Genomic DNA, 22,946 nt, shown 5'->3' on the forward strand with positions numbered 1-22,946 from the left:
CCTACCCAGGACGCTCCACCCCAGTACAACATCAGACAGTCTCTAGTAGGGTATCCCTATGATGAACAGACTGTTGCCATGACCCACAGAAATATGGGGTCCCAGGTGAAAAAAAGCCTCTGTATTTACATAGTATTACCCACAGAGATATTATCCATTCATTCATTTTCCCCTACTATAATCTCTATTGAAAAACCATCTGAGCTGCTTTCACAGTGCTATTGATGCCCAGCACCATTTGATTTCAGTTGTCCATATACTGAGGAGAAAATATTGACTTTGATGTACCTCATCACTGTAATTTACACAGGCAGCCCAATTCAGATCCTTTTCCACGTATTGATCTTTTGACCAATCAGATCAACTATTAAAAAATAGAAAAAAGTGATATAATATAAACATGTTTGCATGTGTGTCTGCAGCTTCCAGGAAGGCTGTTTATCATCGGTAAGCCAAGCAGCTACCACCTGGATGGGCCCCTGCCCCACCTGCCATCCTATGAGAGCGTCCGTAAGCAGGACCGCCAGAGACAGATCCACTCCATGATAGCCGACCGCTTTGGTCTCAGCCCTACAGTTTGAAACGGCAGTAAGTCACTCCTATGTTCTGGTCCAATTAATCACTGTATAAATTAGTTGACTAAGAACACATTCTCATTTACATCAATGAAACTGTGGAAGGATGTTGATGTATTCATACAGAACATATATTACAGTGAATGTTTCCACATAAAATGTCTCTGTACCTACAGCCTCCTCCAACGTATGAGGAGACTATTCGCCAGTCCATGGTCATTTCCTCTGAAGACCTAGTCTGTGGAGACATTTCCCTCCGACCTCCCTCTCTCCCCCTCTAGCCTTGAACACACAGTAACAATAGAGGCAGCCCCCTCACCTCACTAGCCTATTTAGAACCCCATTCGGGAATCCCTCTCTGTCTAGATCAGGGGCTCCTTGAGGACCGTTTTCAACTTAGCAATTTAACCAGACTCTCTTTCACACCATTGGCAAGAGGAAAGAAGAAATATCAACAAAGAAAGAGACATTGTCATGATAATGAATGACTCAGTTTCACTCAGTTTATGATCCTGAGACCACTCTCGGCTCTGACCGTCATCAGTTGGAGTAGCGAGTGGTTTTAACACAACTGTACACTGTAAATGGCTTGATATCCTGCCACTGGCAATGATATCATTTATCAGTTATATCAGGGGTGCCAAACATGCGAACTGCAGGTTGGATCCGGCCCGCAAGTCCATTCATTCCGGCCCACTGGTTGTTTGAGTAAAAAAAAATATCTGGGGAAAAACTTTCAATTGAAATGACTAAAACAAAATCTAAACTGTGTAGAAATTATAATGGACATACTTTTATAGTTTCTTCACTCTGTCCAGCTTGTGAAAGCTTGACAGTCGGGGAGCATCAAAAATTCAAAAGGTTATTGATACAGGACTATTTTTTGCACATTAAGATGGTGAGGAAATAGAACCCATTTTAAATGCGCCCCTCTGGACCTCGGTAAAGACCGAATGCGGCCCCTGGTGCAAAATGAGTTTGACACCCCTGAGATAATCAAATAAGCCTACATTTCAAACTCTAGACATACTCCAGTGTGTGGAAAGATGACATCTGCACCTCAGCAGCAGACATCTGATGCTTCATCACAACGTTCAAAGTCGTAGACAACCACAAAACATAGACATTGTCTCGGGTTGAACGTGTTAATGAAAAATCTAAATCCCCTTGTTACAAAAGAACACTGAGCTATGAATACTTAGCTACCTAACATGTACTGATATCTTTGAGTGTAGGGCCAGACCAGAGAGCTGTTGTGGTTGAATGCATCACAAATGATCAACACTACTGAGACAGACAATGTCTGTATACCAAATGGCACCCTAATTGTCAAAAGTAGTGCACTATATAGGGAATAGTTTGCCATTTGGGACGCACTGTGTTCATTCAGGGACGGTTAACTAGGTCAAACTAACTACGCAGAGAAACTCACCATGACCCTGACGTTTTACCTTCTGGGCTAAACTGGAATGGGGTTTCTCAATGCGTTTTTAGACAGATACGTAACTATGCAAAACATTCATTATGTCTCACCCAAATCAAAAAATAAGTAAAAGTAAACTATGCACTTAAAATACCTATGCGCTTAAATGACCAATGCAGATAAATGAAATAGCTGAACTATGCGCTTAAATAAAAAAGATTTGTATTAACTTGAGCTATATCAATCTGATGAGGATTAATATAATATATAGTGTCAAGATATCAAAAGGGAATAAACTCCTGTTTATGTTCATCTGTTTTTCTCTACCAGGTACAAATATGTCCATAACCTAGAGAGGGAGTCAATCAGTGGAGAGAGTCGCGACCTCATTTTGACCTCTAACCTCTTTGCAGAGTTATCCCCCCCAACTCTTGTGTAGTGTACATTATCCTCCCTTATCAACTCTCATAACACATACATCATGTACAAAAATATATAGTATCTCAAGTACAGCACTCATCAGTTAGTAGAGGGCCTTCATCATACATGTTTTAACAAGCTGTCGTTTCATAGTGAAGGTACCAAGGGTATTCTGAATGTACTCCACACTCCCCTGCATACCACTAAGAGAGGAGTTGAAATATAATTCATGCTATCTGTAACTCATACCCTAAAAAAAACCTAAAAAAAACATGGCACCTTACTTAAACTCAGAGTAAAGAATGATCTGTAAAATGTTTGGGGAATACTACACACATCCTGTCATGGGTGTCTATTTGCAGTTTTTTGTTTTTATCTAAAATGGGTCCATCCTGGTGATTGTGAATGGGTCTACACAAAATTCCCCAGATACATATTTGAGTTAATGGTTACAAGTCGACACCCAACGTCTCTTGAACCGGTGTCATCAACACAAAATTATGTGAAAGAGGTAGTTGGCTTTAAGAGACCACATGGGGCAGAGAGTAAATTATTAAGGAGAGTTCTTTAGAGTACAGTCTGATGCTAAAAACTGTGATATTACTTCCCTCTGCTTTGTAGTATTTTTTTTTGTTTCACATTATCCCTCTGTGGCCTGTTTGGAGAAATCAGAGGGGAAACCTCTGTGTTAAGCCTTGAAACACCCTGTGGTTAGTTCAGGAACTATAGACCACACTCACACTTGATCAAGGGGTGTTTTCATGTTTTCCTTGTCAACCATACAGAGTTTTCCCCCCAGATGATACAAAAATATTCCCAAAATGAAATACTTTTGGATACACATGAAATTGTTCCATTGACTAAGCTTACAATGCACATAACAGACTGCTGATGTCATGATTATCTATTTAAGCAATAAGGCACGAAGGGGTGTGGTATATGGCCAATATACAGGCACGACGCAAAGCGGAGTGTCTGGATACAGCCCTTAGCTGTGGTACATTGTCCATATACTACAAACCTGCGAGGTGCCTTATTGCTATTATAAACTGATTACCAACATCATTAGAGCAGTAAAAATACCAATCAGCATTCAGGGCTCAAACCACCCAGTTCATAAAAAACTATATTGGATGGAGTCTTCTTACAGCACAATAAGTCAGGTAGGTGCCTGTTGATTAAACTTTCGACCATAGTCAAATTGTGTAGGATCAATGAAAATATGGCAACGGTCACCACAACAACACAGGAAGCTTTGAGGAATTCCCTCAGAACTTCCAGATTCCTCCTCACCACACAGCAGCTCGGTTCCACAACATTCACGACAAAGGAGTCCGCGGTTGAACAGAACCTTTCAATCTGCCAAGTCCATAGAAAAAGTAGGATTTCATCTTCCACAGAGTGGAATATGAATGAGTCAGCAGTCTTCAGAACATGCCAACCAGTTTGAATTTGCCCTCTTGTTTGTTGGGCACTATGTTGATAAAGGTCTTGTAGAGCACAGTTCCTGTGGGCAACTTGGTGATGACCTTGAATGTCTCAGTGCTGCGTGGGGCTGGAACATACACCTCCTTAGTGAACCTGACAATGCCATCCTCCAGGGCATAAAGGGTGTTGTTGGTTCCAATCCCCACCTGAGAGAGGTGGGGGATAGAGAGTGAGAGCGATTAGTTGACAATCAACCAGCGACCTGCAGACATTTGAAGGCTTCCAGGGGTGTATTCACTAGGAACCAAACGGAATCAAAAGAAACAAGGAGGGACCTACCTAAATTTGTCCAATAGAAACTTCCAAATAGTTTTCTGGTTGGAGTAAAATGTTTCTGTTGCAAAACATTTAGCTGCGGTGCTAAACTATTTGCTATGATGTGCATGTGATGAATACACCTCAGGATATTAACAGTGAAAGTGAGAAACCTTACATGTGCTCCTGGTTGCCACCGCATGAGCCTCTGTGTTGCTAGGATGTTGCCAGAATGGACAAAGTTCCCTGAAGGTGGATGCCAACAAAACAGAAGTGTTAGTTAGACGATGCAAACATGACGTGTGTAAGATCAAAATACATAACATGCACCTCACAGAGATGTCAGAACTAAGCATAGCATACTGACAAATAAGAGCTTTCACGTAGCTACCGTCTGTTCTCTTGAAGCCATATCTGCGACCGGGACTCTTTCCCCCGAGGTTCTTGCTGCTACCGCCTGCCTTCTTGGATGCAAAGCGCACCCAGTCCACAAGAGAGGACCGGCAAGGGAGCAGAAGACCTGTAATTTTGTCGAGTTAACATTGTAGCAAGGGGATACATTTGAAGCAGTCAATACAGTTGATAAATGACTGTCTGGCTTGTATGAAGGCAGTGGGCTGTTCAATACCATTTGTGATGCTCATGCTATGTTAGCAACTTCTTTCCAATGTAGGTAGCTAGTAGCCTGATACACTAGTCATAGTCCCGACTTGACTATGCTATCCAATCCCTGGACAACATTACTACATAGACGAAAACCTAAACGTCTCGTCTGTCACGAATGTTGAATAAAATTATATTTGAACTTACATTAGCAAATGTCCATAGTGTTTGTTCTTCTGCATTGAACTGAAATGTGTCTTCTGCATTTAACCCAGCCCCTCAGAGAGTGCCGGGGGGGGGCTGCCTTAATCGACATCTAAGTCTTCGGCCCCATCCCTTTCCCTAGGGTGGAATTTGAGACAATATATATATCCAAAGGTTTTATTAAACAAACTTTCCAAACATGGATCTATTGTAGACCCACTTCCTCACTGCTTACCTCATGTCGAAATAAAAGTCCTGCACGTGTGCCATATGTGCACAAACAAGCAATAACTTGTGGGGGACTTATATTTTGAGATGAAGAAAGCAGAGATAAAGTGGGTCTACAAGAAAGTCTTTAATAATAAGTTCCTTTAGAAAGGTTGTCTAAAGTTCCACCCTATTACAAACCAACCCCATAGACAATTGGTAGAGTAAGTTCAAATATAATTTTTTATCAACATTCGTGACAGACAAAGGACATTTAGGTTTTCGTCAACTATAAGTGTCCCTGTTGTTCAGGGATTGGATAGCATGGTTATGTTGGGAATAAATTAGCTCGAGACACCAAGGGGGCTTTTCAGCCTCTTGACCAGACACGTCACGTGCGCCGCAAAATAAATGTAGAAATCCATGTTATTCAATTATTGCACCCACACTGCTCACGCGCGCGCCAACAAGTGTCTGTGTTGCCAAGGGCTAAAATAGAACTCCTTTCTATTTCTGACGCAGATCGCGCTGAAAGTCCTGCCTCTCCCATCTCCTTATTGGTTTATAGAAGCAGGTACCCACGTGCCACCTCCTCATTGGTTATACCCACGTGCCACCTCCTCATTGGTTATACCCACGTGGTGATTGAAAGACTAAATGTTTTGCCGGTTGTTGTGGTAAAAGTGTAGATGTCAATCACCATTTAAGTTCAAAAGCCTGGAAAGAGGAGAGATGACTAGAAACGATTCGGTTGGCCGTTTTGTGTGGATTAATTGTCGGAGTAAAGGACCGTGTGCATTTCAGGTAAAATAACAACTCAATGTTTATATCCCAGGACAAATTAGCTGCAACAGCAAGCTAGCTAAATAGGACAAATTAGCTAGCAAGTGCAAGCTAGCTAGCTAAATTGCCATTCATGTTTAATGCTTTTCGACCTGTCCCCAAATTAATGTCATTGGTTCAGAGTTTCTTTTGATATTTTAACCTGCGTGCCGTGATCGCGTTTGGTGTAGGGGAACAAAATACATTTATGCACGATAGCGCACGCGCATTTGGGTTCCGTGTTAGGGTTCTCAGCTGAAAATATGGAGCACAGCTGGACACTATTGAAGCCATTGGACACAGTTTATCATAGCACTTCATTACGAGTGATAAGTTCAGTACACATCATTGCATTTTGTATCATGAAGTAGACATGAGTTAACCTCTTGCTCCTACCTGGCACGCAGGCGTCCCATCTAGAGCTCTGGAAATGCAAATGCGCTACGCTAAATGCTAATAGTATTAGTTAAAACTCAAATGTTCATTAAAATACACATGCAGGGTATTGAATTAAAGCTACACTCGTTGTGAATCCAGGCAACAAGTCAGATTTTTAAAATGCTTTTCGGCGAAAGCATGAGAAGCTATTATCTGATAGCATGTAACACCCCAAAAGACCCGCAGGGGACGTAAACAAAATAATTAGCATAGTTGTCGCTACACAAACCGCACAAATAAAATATAAAACATTCATTACCTTTGACCATCTTCTTTGTTGGCACTCCTAGATGTCCCATAATCACTATTGGGTCTTTTTTTTCTCGATTAAATCAGTCCATATATAGCCTAGATATCGATCTATGAAGACTGTGTGATAAACGGAAAAAAATAGCGTTTCATAACGTAACGTCATTTTTTAAAATTCAAAAAGTCGACGATAAACTTTCACAAAACACTTCGAAATACTTTTGTAATGCAACTTTAGGTATTAATACACGTTAATAAGCGATAAAATTCATCAGGAGGCGATGTCAATTCTATAGGTGTCTGTCTCGAAAAAATGTCTTGGAGAGAGCTCGACCAAAACATCCGGTCGGAGACCGGAGGGAATCGATTCCCTTGATTCGGTTAGACCAAGAATCAAAGCTGAATCAAATGACAAGACTCTAGACAACGTGTGGAAGCTGTAGGCACTGCAACCTCGGCCTCATTTAATTCGGTTCACTTTGAACAATTCCTGGAAGTGGCGCATGGATATTTATTTCCATTTTCAGTGATCAGATTTTCCTGCGCTTTTCGATGAAACGCACGTTCTGTTATAGTCACAGCAGTGATTTAACCAGTTTTATAAACGTCTGAGTGTTTTCTATCCACACATACTAATCATATGCATATACTATATTCCTGGCATGAGCAGCAGTGCGCTGAAATGTTGCGCGATTTTTAACAGAATGTTCGAAAAAGTAGGGGGTAGGAGTAACAGGTTAAATCTGTTTTTAGTTTGTGGAATGATCTCCAAAAGTACAAGTTGGTGTCTCTAGGGCAATTCAGGCGGATGTTAGGGGGCCTTTTTACTGAAGATGTGGTGGTTCCATATTCATATTCTCTTTTGCTTGTCGCGTTTTGTGTTTGTTTTTCATGTATAGTGTAATTGATGTATATATATATATATATATATATATATAGAAGTGTATAGTTTAACTGATGTGTATATAGAAGTGTATAGTGTAATTAATATGTATAGTGCAATTGATGTGTATATAGATGTGTATAGTGTAACTGATGTGTATAGTGTAATTGATGTGTATATACAGTTGAAGTTGGAAGTTTACATACACTGAGGTTGGAGTCATTAAAACTTGTTTTTCAACCACTCCACAAATTTCTTGTTAACTTCTTGATGCACCCATCCCTTTAGCGGGATAATTTCCGTCAACATCCGCTGAATTGCAGAGCGCCAAATTCAAATTAAATCACAAAAAATATTTAATTTTCATGAAATCACAAGTGCAATATAGCAAAACACAGCGTAGCTTGTTGTTAATCCACCTGATGTGTCAAATTTCAAAAAAGCTTTTCGGCGAAAGCATACCAAGCGTTTATGTTTGGACATCTCTCTCAGCAGACAAAACATTACAAACAGCTAGCAGCAAAGTAGATTGGTCACAAAAGTCAGAAAAGCAACAAAATGAATCGCTTACCTTTGATGATCTTCGGATGTTTGCACTGATGAGACTCCCAGTTACACAATAAATGTTCCTTTTGTTCCATAAAGATTATTGTTATATCCAAAATACCTCCATTTGGTTGGCGCATTATGTTCAGAAATCCACAGGCTCGAGCGGTCACGACGGGGCAGACAAAAATTCCAAATAGTATCCATATTTTTGACAGTTTTGGAAACTTGAGAGTGTTTTCTATCCTAATTATATACATTTTCTAGATTCTGGGCCTCTGAAATAGGCAGTTGCATTTGGGTACGTTTTTCATGCAAACATCAAAATACTGCCCCCTCAAGAGGTTTAACAAACTATAGTTTTTTAAAAATCTTTATTTAACTAGACAAGTCAGTTAAGAACAAATTCTTATTTTCAATGACGGCCTAGGAACAGTGGGTTAACTGCCTTGTTCAGGGGCAGAACGGCAGATTTTTACCTTGTCAGCTCGGGGATTCAATCTTGCAACCAGTTACAAGTCCAACGCTCTAACCACTAGGATACCTGCTGTTTTGGCAAGTTGGTTAGGATACTTTGTGCAAGTCATTTTTCCAACAATTGTTTATGGACAGATTATTTCACTGTATCTGAATTCCAGTGGGTCAGAAGTTTACATACACTAAATTGACTGTCTTTAAGCAGCTTGGAAAATTCCAGAAATAATGTCATGGATTTAGAAGCTTCTGATAGGCTAATTGACATAAGTCAATTGAAGGTGTACCTGTGGATGTATTTCAAGGCCTACCATCAAACTCCGTGCCTCTTTGCTTGATATCATGGGAAAATCAAAAGAAATCGGCAAAGACCTCAGAAAAACATTGTAGACCTCCACAAGTCTGGTTCATTCTTGGGAGCAATTTCCAAATGCCCGAAGGTACCACGTTTATCTGTATCTGTGTTTTTTTTATTTTTATAATAGTATGCAAGTATTAACACCATGGGACCACGCAGCCGCCACACCGCTCAGGAAGAAGACACGTTCTGTCTCCAAGAGATGAACGTACTTTGGTGCGAAAAGTGCAATCCCAGAACAATAGCAAAGGACAATGTGAAGATGCTGGAGGAAACAGGTACAAAATTATCTATATCCACAGTAAAATGAGTCCTATATCGACATAACATATCAACCTGCTCCCCAAGATGGCATAACAGTCAGACGTCCTTTGTCCTCATCTTGTCGTGTCCATATATATATATATATAAATATATATAAATATATATTTATATAAATATATATTAATAAATATATATAAATAAATCTAAATACAAATAAATATAAATATATATTTACATATTTTCTATTTATATATATATATAAATATATATTTTCTATTTATATATATATATATATATATATATTACACACACACATAGATATATATATTTACATATTTTCTATTTATATATATTATATACATGTATATATATATAATATATAAATATATATATAACACACATATATATATATATATATAAATAAATATATATGTATATATTATATATATATATATATATATACACATGTATATAATATATATAAATAGAAAAGATGTAAATATATATATATATCTATGTGTATATATATATATAAATAAATAAATAAATATTTATATATATATATATTTTACACCTGGATCTTGCAGCTAGCTAGTTGCTATCCGAGTGACTATTGGCTTTCCGTCAGTCCCAGAGCAAACATCAATTATTCCGGAGCTAGCCAGCTGAATAGTTCCATCAGCCACTCTGCCTCTCCTTCCAGTTCTCTGCTGCCAATGACTGGAACGAACTACAAAAATATCTGAAATTGGAAACACTAGCTTTAAGCACCAGCTGTCAGAGGAGCTCACAGATTACTGCACCTGTACATAGCCCATCGATAATTTAGCCCAAACAACTACCTCATCCACCTACTGTATTTATTTATTTTGCTCCTTTGCACCCCATTATTTCCATTTATACTTTGCAAATTCTTCAACTGCAAATCTACCATTCCAGTGTTTTACTTGCTATATTGTATTTACTTCGCCACCATGGCCTTTTTTTGCCTTTACCTCCCTTATCTCACCTCATTTGCTCACGTCATATATAGACTTATTTTTCTACTGTATGTTTGTTTTACTCCATGTGTAACTATATATTGTTGTACATGTCAAACTGCTTTGCTGTATCTTGAACAGGTCGCAATTGTAAATGAGAACTTGTTCTCAACTTGCCTACCTGGTTAAATAAAGGTCAAATAAAAGTAAAATAACCTGAAAGGCTACTCAGCAAGGAAGAAGCCACTGCTCAAAAAACGCCATAAAAAAGCCACACTACGGTTTGCAACTGCACATGGGGACAAAGATCTTACTTTTTGGAGAAATGTCCTCTGGTCTGATGAAACAAAAATAGAACTGTTTGGCCAAAATGACCATCATTATGTTTGGAGGAAAAGGGGGGTATGCTTGCAAGGCGAAGAACACCATCCCAACCGTGACGCACCGGCGTGGCAGCAAGATGTTGTGGGGGTGTTTTGTTGCAGGAGGGACTGGTGCACTTCACAAAATAGATGCCATCATGAGGCAGGAAAATTATGTGGATATATTGAAGCAACATCTCAAGACAGGAATTTAAATCTTGGTCGCAAATGGGTCTTCAAAATGGACAATGACCCCAAGCATCCTTCCAAAGTTGTGGCAAAATGGCTTAAGGACAACAAAGTCACAGTATTGGAGTGGCCATCACAAAGCCCTGACCTCAATCCTCTAAAATATTTGTGGGCAAGAAGGCCTACAAATCTGACTCAGTTACACCAGCTCTGTCTGGAGGAATGGGCCAGAATTCACACAACTTATTGTGGAAGGCTACCCAAAACATTTGACCCAAGTTAAACAATTTAAAGGCAATGCTACCAAATACTACTTGAGTGTATGTAAACTTCTGACCCACTGGGAATGTGATTAAAGAAATTTAAAAAAAGCTGAAATAAATCACTCTCTCTACTATTATTCTGACATTTCACATTCTTAAAATGAAGTGCTGATTCTAACTGACCTAAGACATGGAATTTTTACTTGGATTAAATGTCAGGAATTGTGAAAAACTGAGTTTAAATGTATTTGGATAAGGTGTATGTGAACTTCTGACATCAACTGTAGATATGTATAGAGTAATTGATGTGAATATAGGGCTCCCGAGTGGCGCAGGGGTCTAAGGCACTGCATCTCAGTGCTAGAGGCATCACTACAGACCCTGGTACGATTCCAGGCTGTATCACAATTGGCCCAGAATCGTTAGGGTTTGGCTGGGGTAGGCAGTCATTGTAAATAAGAATTTGTTCTTAACTGACTTGCCTTGTTAAATAAAGGTACAATAAATAAATAAATAAAAAATATATGTATATAGATATGTAGTGTAATTTATGTATAGATACGTATTGTGTAATTTTTTACATTTCACCTTTATTTAACCAGGGAGGCCAGTTGAGAACAAGTTCTCATTTACAACTGCGACCTGGCCAAGATAAAGCAAAGCAGTGCGACAAAAACAACACAGAGCTACACAAACAAACTTACGGTCAATAACACAATAGAAAAATCTATGTACAGTGTGTGCAAATGTAGAAGATTAGGGAGGTGAGGCAATAAATAAGCCATAGAGAAGAAATAATGACAATTTAGCAATTAAACACTGGAGTAATAGATGTGCAGACGATGATGTGCAAGTAGAGGTGGGTGTTGCTATGGTGACCAGTGAACTGTGAGATAAGGCGGGGCTTCACCTAGCAAAGACATAGATGACCTGGAGCCAGTGGGTTTAGGAACGATTATGCAGCAAATGCCAGCCAACGAGAGCATACAGGTCACAAAGGTGTGTAGAATATGGGGCTTTGGTGACAAAACGGGTGGCACTGTGATAGACATCTACACCCAGTTTGCTGAGTAGAGTGCTAGAGGCTATTTTGTAAATGACATCGCCAAAGTCAAGGATCGGTAGGGTAGTCAGTTTTGCGAGGGTATGTTTGGCAGCATGAGTGAAGGAGGCTTTGTTGCGAAATAGAAAGACAAGTCTAGATTTAATTTTGGATTGGAGATGCTGCTTAATGTGAGTCTGAAAGGAGAGTTTACAGTCTAACCAGACACCTAGGTATTTGTGGTTGTCCACATATTCTAAGTCAGAACAGTTCAGAGTAGTGTTGCTTGTCGGGCAGGCAGGTGTGGGCAGCAATCGGTTGAAGAGCATGCATTTAGTTTTACTTGCATTTAAAAACAGTTGGAGGCCACGGAAAAGTGTGGTATGGCATTGAAGCTCGTTTGGAGGTTCGTTAACAGTGTCCAAAGAAGAGCCAGAAGTATACAGAATGGTGTCATTTGCGTAGAGGTAGATCAGAGAATCACCAGCAGCAAGAGCTAAATCATTGATATATACAGATAATAATAATAATAATATAGCAGACGCTTTTATCCAAAGCGACTTAAAAAGAGTCGGCCCGAGAATTGAACCCTATGGCACCCCCATAGAGACTGCCAGAGGTCCGGACAAGAGGCCCTCCAATTTGACACACTGAACTCTATCTGGAAAGTAGTTGGTGAACCAGGCGAGGCAGTCATTTGAGAAACCAAGGCTGCCGATAAGAATGCAGTGATTGACAGAGTCGAAGGCCTTGACCAGGTCAATGAAGACGGCTGCACAGTACTGTGTCTTATCGATGGCGGTTATGTTATGATATCATTTAGGACCTTGAGTACACCTCAGCCACGCTCATGACCAGCCCGGAAACCAGATTGCATAGCGGAGAAGGTACAGTGGGATTCTAAATGGTCGGTGATCTGTTTGTTAACTTGGCTTTCAAATATTTTAGAAAAGGCAGGTCAGGATGGATATAGATCTATAACAGTTTGGGCCTAGAGTGTCTCCCCCTTTGAAGAGGGGGATCACCGCAGCAGCTTCCAATCTTTGGGGATTTCAGAAGATAAGAAAGAGGTTGAACAGGCTAGTAATAGGAGTTGCAACAATTTCGGCAGATAATTTTAAAAAGAGAAGGTCCAGATGGTCTAGCCCAGCTGATTTGTAGGGATCCAGATTTTGCAGCTCTTTCAGAACATCAGCTGTCTAGATTTGGGTGAAGGAGAAGTGGGGGGGGGCAAGTTGCTGCAGGAGGAAATATGCTATTTGAAATGTTCGATTATCGTAGATTTATCGGTGGTGACAGTGTTTCCTAGCCTCAGTGCAGTGGGCAGCTGGGAGGAGGTGCTTTTATTCTCCATGGACTTTACAGTGTCCCAAAACTGCTACAGGATGCAAATTTGAAAAAGGTAGCCGTAGCTTTCCTAACTGACTGTGTATATTGGTCCCTGACTACACTGCTAGTGCAGTACACCACAGGATGTTTGTGTGCTGGTCAACGGCAGTCAAGTCTGGGGTGAACAAAGGGCTATATCTGGTCTTAGTTCTGTATTTTTTTGAATGGGGCATGCTTATTTAAGATGGTGAGGAAAGCACTTTTATAAAGCAACCAGGCATCCTCTACTGACAGGATGAGGTCAATATCCTTCCAGGATACCCGGGCCAGGTCGATTAGAAAGGCCTGCACGCTGAAGTGTTTTAGGGAGCGTTTGACAGTGATGGGGGGGGTGGTCTTTTGACCGCGGACCCATTACGGACACAGGCAATGAGGCAGTGATCACTGAGATCCTGGTTGAAGACAGCACAGTTGTATTTAGAAGGCAAGTTGGTCAGGATGATATCTAAGAGAGTGCCCATGGCTACGGATTTAGGGTTGTACCTGGTAGGTTCCTTGATAATTTGTGTAAGATTGAGGGCATCTAGTTTAGATTGTAGGACGGCCGGGGTGTTAAGCATATCCCAGTTTAGGTCACCTAACAGTACGAACGCTGAAGATAGATGGGGGGTAATCAATTCACATATGGTGTCCAGGGCACAGCTGGGAGCTGAGGGGGGTCTATAACAAGTGGCAACGGTGAAAGACTTGTTTCTGGAAAGGTGGATTTTTAAAAGTAGAAGCTTGAATTGTTTGGGCACAGACCTGGATAGTATGACGGAACTCTGCAGGCTAACTCCGCCCCATTAGGCAGTTCTATATTGTCAGAAAATGTTGTAGTTGGGGAAGGAAATTTCAGGATTGTTGGTGAATTGAAGTGTATATAGATGTGGATAGTGTAATTGGTGTTTATAGATATGTATTGTGTAATTTATGTGTATATAAACTCAGCAACAAACAAAAAAAATCCCTTTTTCAGGACCCTGTCTTTCAGAGATAATTCGTAAAAATCCAAATTACTTCACAGATCTTCTTTGTAAAGGGTTTAAACACTGTTTCCCCTGCTTGTTCAATGAACCATAAACAATTAATGAACATGCACCTGTGGAACAGTTGTTAAGACACTAACAGCTTACAGACAGTAGGCAATTAAGGTCACAGTTATGAAAACTTAGGACACTAGAGGCCTTTCTACTGACTCTGAAAAACACAAAAATAAATACCCAGGGTCCCTGTTCATCTGCGTGAACATGCCTTAGGCATGCTGCAAGGAGGCATGCTGCAAGGAGGCATGAGGACTGCAGATGGCCAGGGCAATAAATTGCAATGTCAGTACTGTGAGACGCCTAAGACAGCGCTACAGGGAGACAGGACGGACAGCTGATCGTCCTCGGAGTGGCAGACCACGTGTAACAACACCTGCACAGGATCGGTACATCAGAACATCACACCTACGGGACAAGTACAGGATGGCAACAATAACTGTCCGAAGCTGGACTAAGGGCTTGTAGGCTGTTGTAAGGCAGGTCCTCACCAGACATCACCAGCAACAACGTTGCCTATGGGCAAAAACCCACCGTTGCTGGACCAGACAGGACAGGCAAAAAGTGCTCTCCACTGAGGAGTAGTGGTTTTGTACATTTACATTACATTTAAGATTTTGTCTCACCACAGGGTGATGGTCGGATTAAAGTTTATCGTCAAAGGAATGAGCGTTACACCGAGGCCTGTACTGTGGAGCGGGATCGATTTGTAGGTGGAGGGTCCGTCAAAGTCTGGGGCGGTGTGTCACATAATCATCGGGCTGAGCTTGTTGTCATTGCAGGCAATGTCAATGGTGTGTGTTACAGGGAAGACATCCTACTCCCTCATGTGGTACCCTTCCTGCAGGCTCATCCTGACATGACCCTCCAGCATGACAATGCCACCAGCTATACTGCTCTTTCTGTGCGTGATTCCCTGCAAGACAGGAATGTCAGTGTTCTGCCATGGCCAGCGAAGAGCCGGATCTCAATCCCATTGAGCACGTCTGGGACCTGTTGGATCGGAGGGTGAAGGCTAGGACCATTCGCCCCAGAAATGTCCAGGAACTTGCAGGTGCCTTGGTGGAATAGTGGGGTAACATCTCACAGCAACAACTGGCAAATCTGGTGCAGTACATGAGGAGGAGATGCACTGCAGTACTTAATGCAGCTGGTGGCCACACCAGATACTTACTGTTAATTTTGACCACCCTTTGTTCAGGGACACATTATTTCATGTCTGTTAGTCACATGTCTGTGGAACTTGTTCAGTTTATGTCTCAGTTGTTGAATCTTATGTTCATACAAATATTTACACGTTAAGTTTGCTGAAAATAAACGCAGTTGTCAATGAGGACGTTTCTTTTTTTGCTGAGTTTAGATTTGTAGTGTAATTGATGTGTATATAGGGCTCACAGGTGGTGCAGCAGTCTAAGGCACTGCATCTCAGCAATAGAGAAGCCACGACAGACCCTGGTTCGATTCCAGGATGTATCACAACCGGCTGTGATTGGGCTCGCATTTCCATTGGGCCATTTCATTCCACACTTTCAGCTGGAAGCAGGTGTTCTTATAAACACAGCCAGGTGGAGCTTTGCTAAACTGCAGTAAGTATCTTTTGATTTTGTAAAATTCTCTCGCTTATATGAAAGCTTCAAAATCATAACACAAGCGTATATTTGCATTTGGACAGAGCATTTGGGCAGCACTGGGGCATCTGGGCATTACAGTGCCTTCAGAAAGTATTCATACCCCTCGACTTTCCACATTTTGTGTTATAGCCTGAAATCAAAATGGATTAACCTCTCTAGGCTAAGGGTGGTATTTTTACGTCCGGATAAAAAGCGTGCCCAAAGTAAACTGCCTGCTCCTCAGGCCCAGAAGCTAGGATACGCATATTATTAGTAGATTTGGACAAAAAACACTCAGAAGTTTCTAAAACTGTTTGAATGATGTCTAAGTATAACAGAACTTATTTGGCAGGCGAAACCCTGAGGACAAACGATCTGGATTTTTTTTTTTTGAGGTGACAGTGTTTTCAATGTGGATCTAGATTTCTAAAGCACTTGCTTGCAGTTCCTATCGCTTCCACTGGATGTCAACAGTCTAGAAATTGGTTGATGTTTTTCCTTTGTGTAATGAAGAAGTAGGGCTGTTCAGAACGAGGTTCAAGTCTAGTGTACTGTTGTGGTTGGGGCGCGCGACCTGAAAGCTCGCTCCACTTTGTTTTTATCCTCTATGGAACGCAGTTTATGCCGTCTTAAATTTGATTGATTATTTATGTAAAAAAATACCCAAAGTTGTATTAGGAAAGTTGTTTGAAATGTTTGGACAAAGATTACAGGTAACTTATTAGATATTTTGTAGTCATGTTGCGCAAGTTGGAACCGTTTTTTTTTCTGGATCAAACGTGCCAAATAAATAGACATTTTGGGGATATAACGAACAATCGAACAAAAGGACCATTTGTGATGTTTATGGGACATATTGGAGTGCCAACAGAAGAAGCTCTTCAAAGGTAAGGCATGAATTATATCGTTATTTCTGGGTTTTGTGTCGCGCCTGGCAGGATGAAATATGATTGTCTGTGTTTGTTTTATGGGGTGCTGTCCTCAGATAATCGCATGGTTTACTTTCGCCGTAAAGTCTTTTTGAAATCTGACACCGTGGCTGGATTAACAAGAAGTTAAGCTTTATTTTGACATATTGCATGTGTATGTTCAAGAATGTTAAATATTTACAATTCTGTAGTTTGAATTTGGCGCCCTGCACTTTCACTGGATGTTGGTCAGGTGGGACGGTATCGTCCCATCAAGCCTAGAGAGGTTAAATAGATAATTTTTCTTACCCATCTACCCACAATAACTCATAATGACAAAGTGACAACATGCTTTTAGAAATGTTTGCACACTTACTGAAAATGAAATACAGAAATCTAATTTACATAAATATTCACACCCGAGTCAATACATACAGCGCATTTGGAAAGTATTCAAAACAAATGTTATTGATTTGGTTTCAGACCACTTGACGTTTTCCACATTGTAACGTTAGTGTTATTCTAAAAAAAAATGGATCCTCAATCTACACACAAGACCCCATAATAACAAAGCAAAAACAGCTTTGTAGATTTTTTGCAAATCCATTGAAACTAAAAAACAGAAATACCTCATTTGCATAAGTATTCAGAACCTTTGCTATGAGACTCAAAATTGAGCTCAGGTGGATCCTGTTTCCATTGATCATCCTTGAGATGTTTCTACAAATTGATTGGAGTCCACCTGTGGTATAGTAAATTGATTGGACATGATTTGGAAAGGCACACATCTGTCTATATACATTAAAGGTCCCACTGTTGACAGTGCATTTCAGAGCAAAAACCAAGCCATGAGGTTGAAGGAATTGTTCTTAGAACTCCGTAGACAGGATTGATAGGCACAGATCTGGGGAAAGGTACCAAAATATTTCTGCAGCATTGAAGGTCCCGAAGAACACAGTGGCCTCCATCATTCTTAAATGGAAGTTTGGATCCACCAAAAGCTGGCCACCTGGCCAAACTGAGCAATCGGGGGAGAAGGGCCTTGGTCAGGGAGGTGACGATAACCTAATGGTCACTGAAAGAGCTACAGAGTTCCTCTATGCAGATGGGAGAACCTTCCAGAAGGACAACAATCTCTGCAGCACTCCACAATTCAGGCCTTTATGGTAGAGTGACCAGACAGAAGCCACTCCTCATTAAAAGGCACATGACAGCCCACTTCGAGTTTGCCAAAAGGCACCAAAAGGCCTCTCAGACCATGAGAAAAAAGATAATCTGGTCTGATGAAACCAAGATTGAACTCCTTGGCCTTAATGCCAAACGTCACATCTGGAGGAAACCTGGCACCATCCCTACGGTGAAGCATGGTGGTGGCAGCATCATGTTGTGGGGATGTTTTTCAGCAGCAGGGACTGGGAGATTAGTCAGGATCAAGTACAGAGAGATCCTTGATGAAAACTTGATTCAGAGCGCTCAGGACCTCAGACTGGGGGCGAAGGTTCCCCTTCCAACATGACAACGACCCTAAGCACACAGCCAAGACTACACAGGAGTGGCTCTGAATGTCCTTGAGTGACCCAGCCAGAGCCAGGACTTGAACTCGATCGAACATTTCTGGAGAGACCTGAAAATAGCTGTGCAGCAACACTACCCATCCAACCTGACCGAACTTGAGAGGATCAGCAGAGATGAATGAGAGAAACTCCCCAAATACAGGTGTGCCATGCTTGAAACGTCATACCTATGAAGACGCAAGGCTGTAATCTCTGCCAAAGGTGCTTCAACAATGTACTGAGTAAAGGGTCTGAATACATAATCCTAATCCAAGCACTTGTCATCTCCCGTCTGGATTACTGCAACTCGCTGTTGGCTGGGCTCCCTGCCTGTGCCATTAAACCCCTACAACTCATCCAGAACGCCGCAGCCCGTTTGGTGTTCAACCTTCCCAAGTTCTCTCACGTCACCCCGCTCCTCCGCTCTCTCCACTGGCTTCCAGTTGAAGCTCGCATCCGCTACAAGACAATGGTGCTTGCCTACGGAGCTGTGAGGGGAACGGCACCTCAGTACCTCCAGGCTCTGATCAGGCCCTACACCCAAACAAGGGCACTGCGTTCATCCACCTCTGGCCTGCTCGCCTCCCTACCACTGAGGAAGTACAGTTCCCGCTCAGCCCAGTCAAAACTGTTCGCTGCTCTGGCCCCCCAATGGTGGAACAAACTCCCTCACGACGCCAGGACAGCGGAGTCAATCACCACCTTCCGGAGACACCTGAAACCCCACCTCTTTAAGGAATACCTAGGATAGGATAAAGTAATCCTTCTCACCCCCCCCTTAAAAGATTTAGATGCACTATTGTAAAGTGGCTGTTCCACTGGATGTCATAAGGTGAATGCACCAATTTGTAAGTCGCTCTGGATAAGAGCGTCTGCTAAATGACTTAAATGTAAATGTACATATGTAAATGCAATATTAAACTGTAACTAGGCCACTAAGGAATGTTTAACGTCGTCTTGGTAAGAAACTCCAGTGTATATTTGGCTTTGTGCAGGCCCTAAATAAATTGCTTTTCATCAAAGAGTTGTTTTCCAAACAAGAGTTGTTTTCCAAACAATCTATTTAAATATCAGATTGCATGGTTGGCTATAAGTTACTTGCCCAGACTGCAAATGAAACCACCCATGATTGAAATTCTGTGTGCTTTCCTGTGATCTTGGCTGGGCCAGTAATACTCTCCTTCGGGCCAGTAGTTTTCACTTGGTATGCCACCGGCAAATTTACTAAATGTACCTGTATAAATTGCTTTAACAATGGAAACTCTGATACACTTTCATCTTTGTTTGACAAGTTCTTCTGAAAGGTCATTAAAATTACCTTTCAAATGATATATAATATAACCAACTCTGAAAGCACCAGCTACAACTATTATTTAAAAAATAACCCATATTCTGCCATTGACATTAGAATGTTGGAAGCTTTGCCATAGAATTCCATGTAGTGGGGTAGCTATGTTTTTGGATTGTAACTTTGGTGATAGAGGCGCCGCATTTCACAGACACACAGCTAGAACAGGATTTTAAAAATATTTGTAGATACAGGGCCATCACAGGATTCACATATCAACCCCATAGAAACCTTTCCCCAATATGGCCGCCAAACAACTGTTATTGGATCAATTGTGCATTACCATACCTGTATGAAATATAATTGTAGCACGCCCAATAATATCTTAAAATGTTCATAGTGATGTAGAATACACAACCAAATAAGCCAAGTGTGCCATATTGCAAAGATGGTAAATTATTCACATAATTGTGGAAAGAATGTGCCCAAAAAGCTGGCCGAATCACTCATTTTAGAATGTTTAAATCCTTAATTGCAATACTTCATCTTCAAACATGTAAAATAGATTTTTACATGTAAATAGTCATGTGGGCTGATTCAAATTATAAACAATGTTATTCTTTAACTGTTTTTATTATGAGGACTTTAAACCTTTCCTGTACATTCCATTCGATTGTAGCAAAATCCAATGTTGGGCCTGTTGTGGACAATTATATACATTTTAGTACTCTAGGAACAGACCAATCTGCTATAGCCCCATAATAAAAATACATCTGAATTAAAACTAACTATGTGTAATGGTTTGCTGCTCTCAACATCAAGATATTTGGTTAAAACGTATTGGCATTCTTATGAAATTTTACAAGTTTCTGGTCTTCTGTTTTATGAAAATGGTTCATTGGACAATATTGCATATTTTAATCAGCTCACATCCATGACTATTCACTTGTACATATACATTTTAGACATTTGAAGATTCAATATTTAAATTATTGATAATGACATCTTCAGAAATCAGCAATTCAGAGAGCTTTTTGAGCACATTACCACAATTGTGTGAATCATTTATAATCTTATATCTAGCACACCTGGATCATTTGGTTGTGTATTCTACATCACTATGACCATTTTAAGACAAAATGGATTTTGTCCAACATTCTGCACATTCTCAATCATGAAACATTTGATCTCAATATTGTTCTGTTCCGAAAACATTTTTTTTTAACAGAATGGACAAAGTTTTGTTGACTTTACCCTTTGTCAAAAATGTTTTTAAATGCATTGTTTAGGATTGCAAATGCGAATCAAGTTATTGCGCACTTCACAGGGTAGGCGTTCCCTAACGGAAATATACAAATGTTGGCTAGAACACGCCAATAGGCTCTCGCTAGCTTGTGCTTGGCTCTGCCCACCTCTTTGCTTGTTCTGCCTACTATGACTCATTTGTTCCCATTGGAAGCGACAGGCTGTGGTCTTAGTTTTATGCAACGGGTGGGTCTAATCCTGAATGCTGATTGGTTAAAACTGCATTCCAGACGGTGTCAATTCTACAAGTTGCCACCGCTAAATCTATTATGTTAAAAGGCCCATTTACTCTGTTCCATTTGACTGCGCAATCCACTGTCTCATCAGCCCGGCCAGGCAATTTATAAACTGGATCTCCACTATAAAAAGCATCTAGACATTATCTCACATATATTTTAGACTAACATTTTGTTTTCAACAGGGAGATTTGAATAAACCTCACTGTCCCTCTCCGACATTTGCAACATTGTTTCAATATTCAAATTCGATCTCCTGCTGTGACATAGTAATGAACTTGAGACACAGACAGGCAGGCAGTGTCTCAGCCAGCCGAAATCATGAATCAGCTGGCATCATTTTTATGGATATATATATATATATATATATATATATATATATTATTATTTTTTAAATTAAAATGAAAAGTAGCTCATTTGCAGTCTTTCCAGCTCCTGATTGAAGTGATTGTGTTACTGTTGCTGTGTCGTTGGCTAGCTCCTCTGAATTACAGGGACCTGACGAGTGAGCACATTTTCTATGACAATGCAAGTGCGGCTACTTTGCCGTTATTCTGGCTGCACTTTTTGACTTGACTATGTTAGCCGTATTTGGCTAGCTAGCAAGCAATGGATAAGAAAGTTGCCAGCCTGGATGACAATGGAACATTTAGAATGAACGACTGGGCCGCAACATTACAAACAAAACAAAAAGCTGAACAGCTGGGTCGTGTCTCTACCAACCCTAGATTTGTGTGGGTACTATATCTTGCAGAAGGATGAAATAGTATGAGTAAATTAGTCAAAATAAAGTTTAATGAAAATACGTCAATCATTATTTTAATATGTTGGTAACTCATGGTATAAAAGTGATAATGCCTTCGAAGACAGCGTTTGGAGGATATATTGGCACGGCCAACGACGAACAAAACCCGTGGGCACCCGAGTCGCGCAGTGGTCTAAGACACTGCAATGCCTAGTTCGAATCCAGGCTGCATCACATCTGCAGGTAGCCAGCCTAGCGTTTGGCCAGTAACCGAAAGGTTGCTAGATGACTATGGTAAAAATCTGTTCTGCCCCTGAACCTGAAAAAGGCAGTTAACCCACTGTTCCTTGGCAGTCATTGTAAATAAGAATTTGTTCTTAACTGACTTGCCTAGTTAAATGTACAAAATATATCCACTTAAATATAACATTTTCGGCTTTGGAGAAGGCACGAGAGAGTGGCTAAAGCCATGCCAGCTAGCTTCAAAAACACGTTATCCAGCTGGGTAACTATAATACATGAGCGTCATTGGCGTATACTAGTGTGTTTCATAGAGAGGTTTGAATTAACGCAAATAAATTGTAATGTATATTTTACCTGATCTGGACTTGAACATCAAGGACGCGAGCGCCGCCATGTTGGATCACGTGACGTCAACGTTGTCACATCAAATTCTGAACTACAGACCGCTTGTCCCGAGTTACCACAGCCAAAGTCAAAATTGTCTACGTCCTAAAAAAATCTTAAACTAAAATGAGCTTTTTGGTATTACTTGAAGATTACATTTTGGCATAAAATTGCCAGTGTGGTTTTTAAAAAAATAGTTAAAAAGAGAAATTGTAGAA

General features: G+C 40.6%; 1 protein-coding gene across 2 annotated transcripts; it reads right to left on the bottom strand.

The window, feature by feature from the left end:
* Positions 1 to 1,060: 1,060 nt before the first annotated feature.
* Positions 1,061 to 22,873, bottom strand: LOC118397955 (39S ribosomal protein L27, mitochondrial-like). Of its 2 annotated transcripts, XM_052473666.1 has the most exons (5): positions 22,699 to 22,873; positions 8,139 to 8,273; positions 4,553 to 4,681; positions 4,340 to 4,407; positions 1,061 to 4,052 (listed from the first exon to the last, which is right to left on the bottom strand). In XM_052473666.1, the coding sequence occupies exons 1-5, from the start codon at positions 22,736 to 22,738 to the stop codon at positions 3,846 to 3,848; spliced, it is 579 nt and encodes a 192-aa protein (XP_052329626.1). In that variant the 5' UTR covers positions 22,739 to 22,873; the 3' UTR covers positions 1,061 to 3,845. The 2 variants fall into 2 exon arrangements, with proteins under 2 accessions (XP_052329626.1, XP_035648717.1); XM_035792824.2 differs by lacking the exon at positions 8,139 to 8,273.
* Positions 22,874 to 22,946: the final 73 nt, after the last annotated feature.

This window comes from Oncorhynchus keta, chromosome 2 (genome assembly GCF_023373465.1).
Source record: "Oncorhynchus keta strain PuntledgeMale-10-30-2019 chromosome 2, Oket_V2, whole genome shotgun sequence".
NCBI classification, from domain to species: Eukaryota; Metazoa; Chordata; class Actinopteri; order Salmoniformes; family Salmonidae; genus Oncorhynchus; species Oncorhynchus keta.

Coding starts and splice junctions, on each gene's coding strand:
- LOC118397955 (XM_052473666.1), bottom strand. CDS start 22,738: ATGGCGGCGCTCGCGTCCTTGATGTTCAAGTCCAGATCAG. Junction 4,682..8,138: donor ACATCCGAAGATCATCAAAG/GTAAGCGATTCA, acceptor ACAAAATTACAG/GTCTTCTGCTCCCTTGCCGG. Junction 4,408..4,552: donor TGGCTTCAAGAGAACAGACG/GTAGCTACGTGA, acceptor ATCCACCTTCAG/GGAACTTTGTCCATTCTGGC.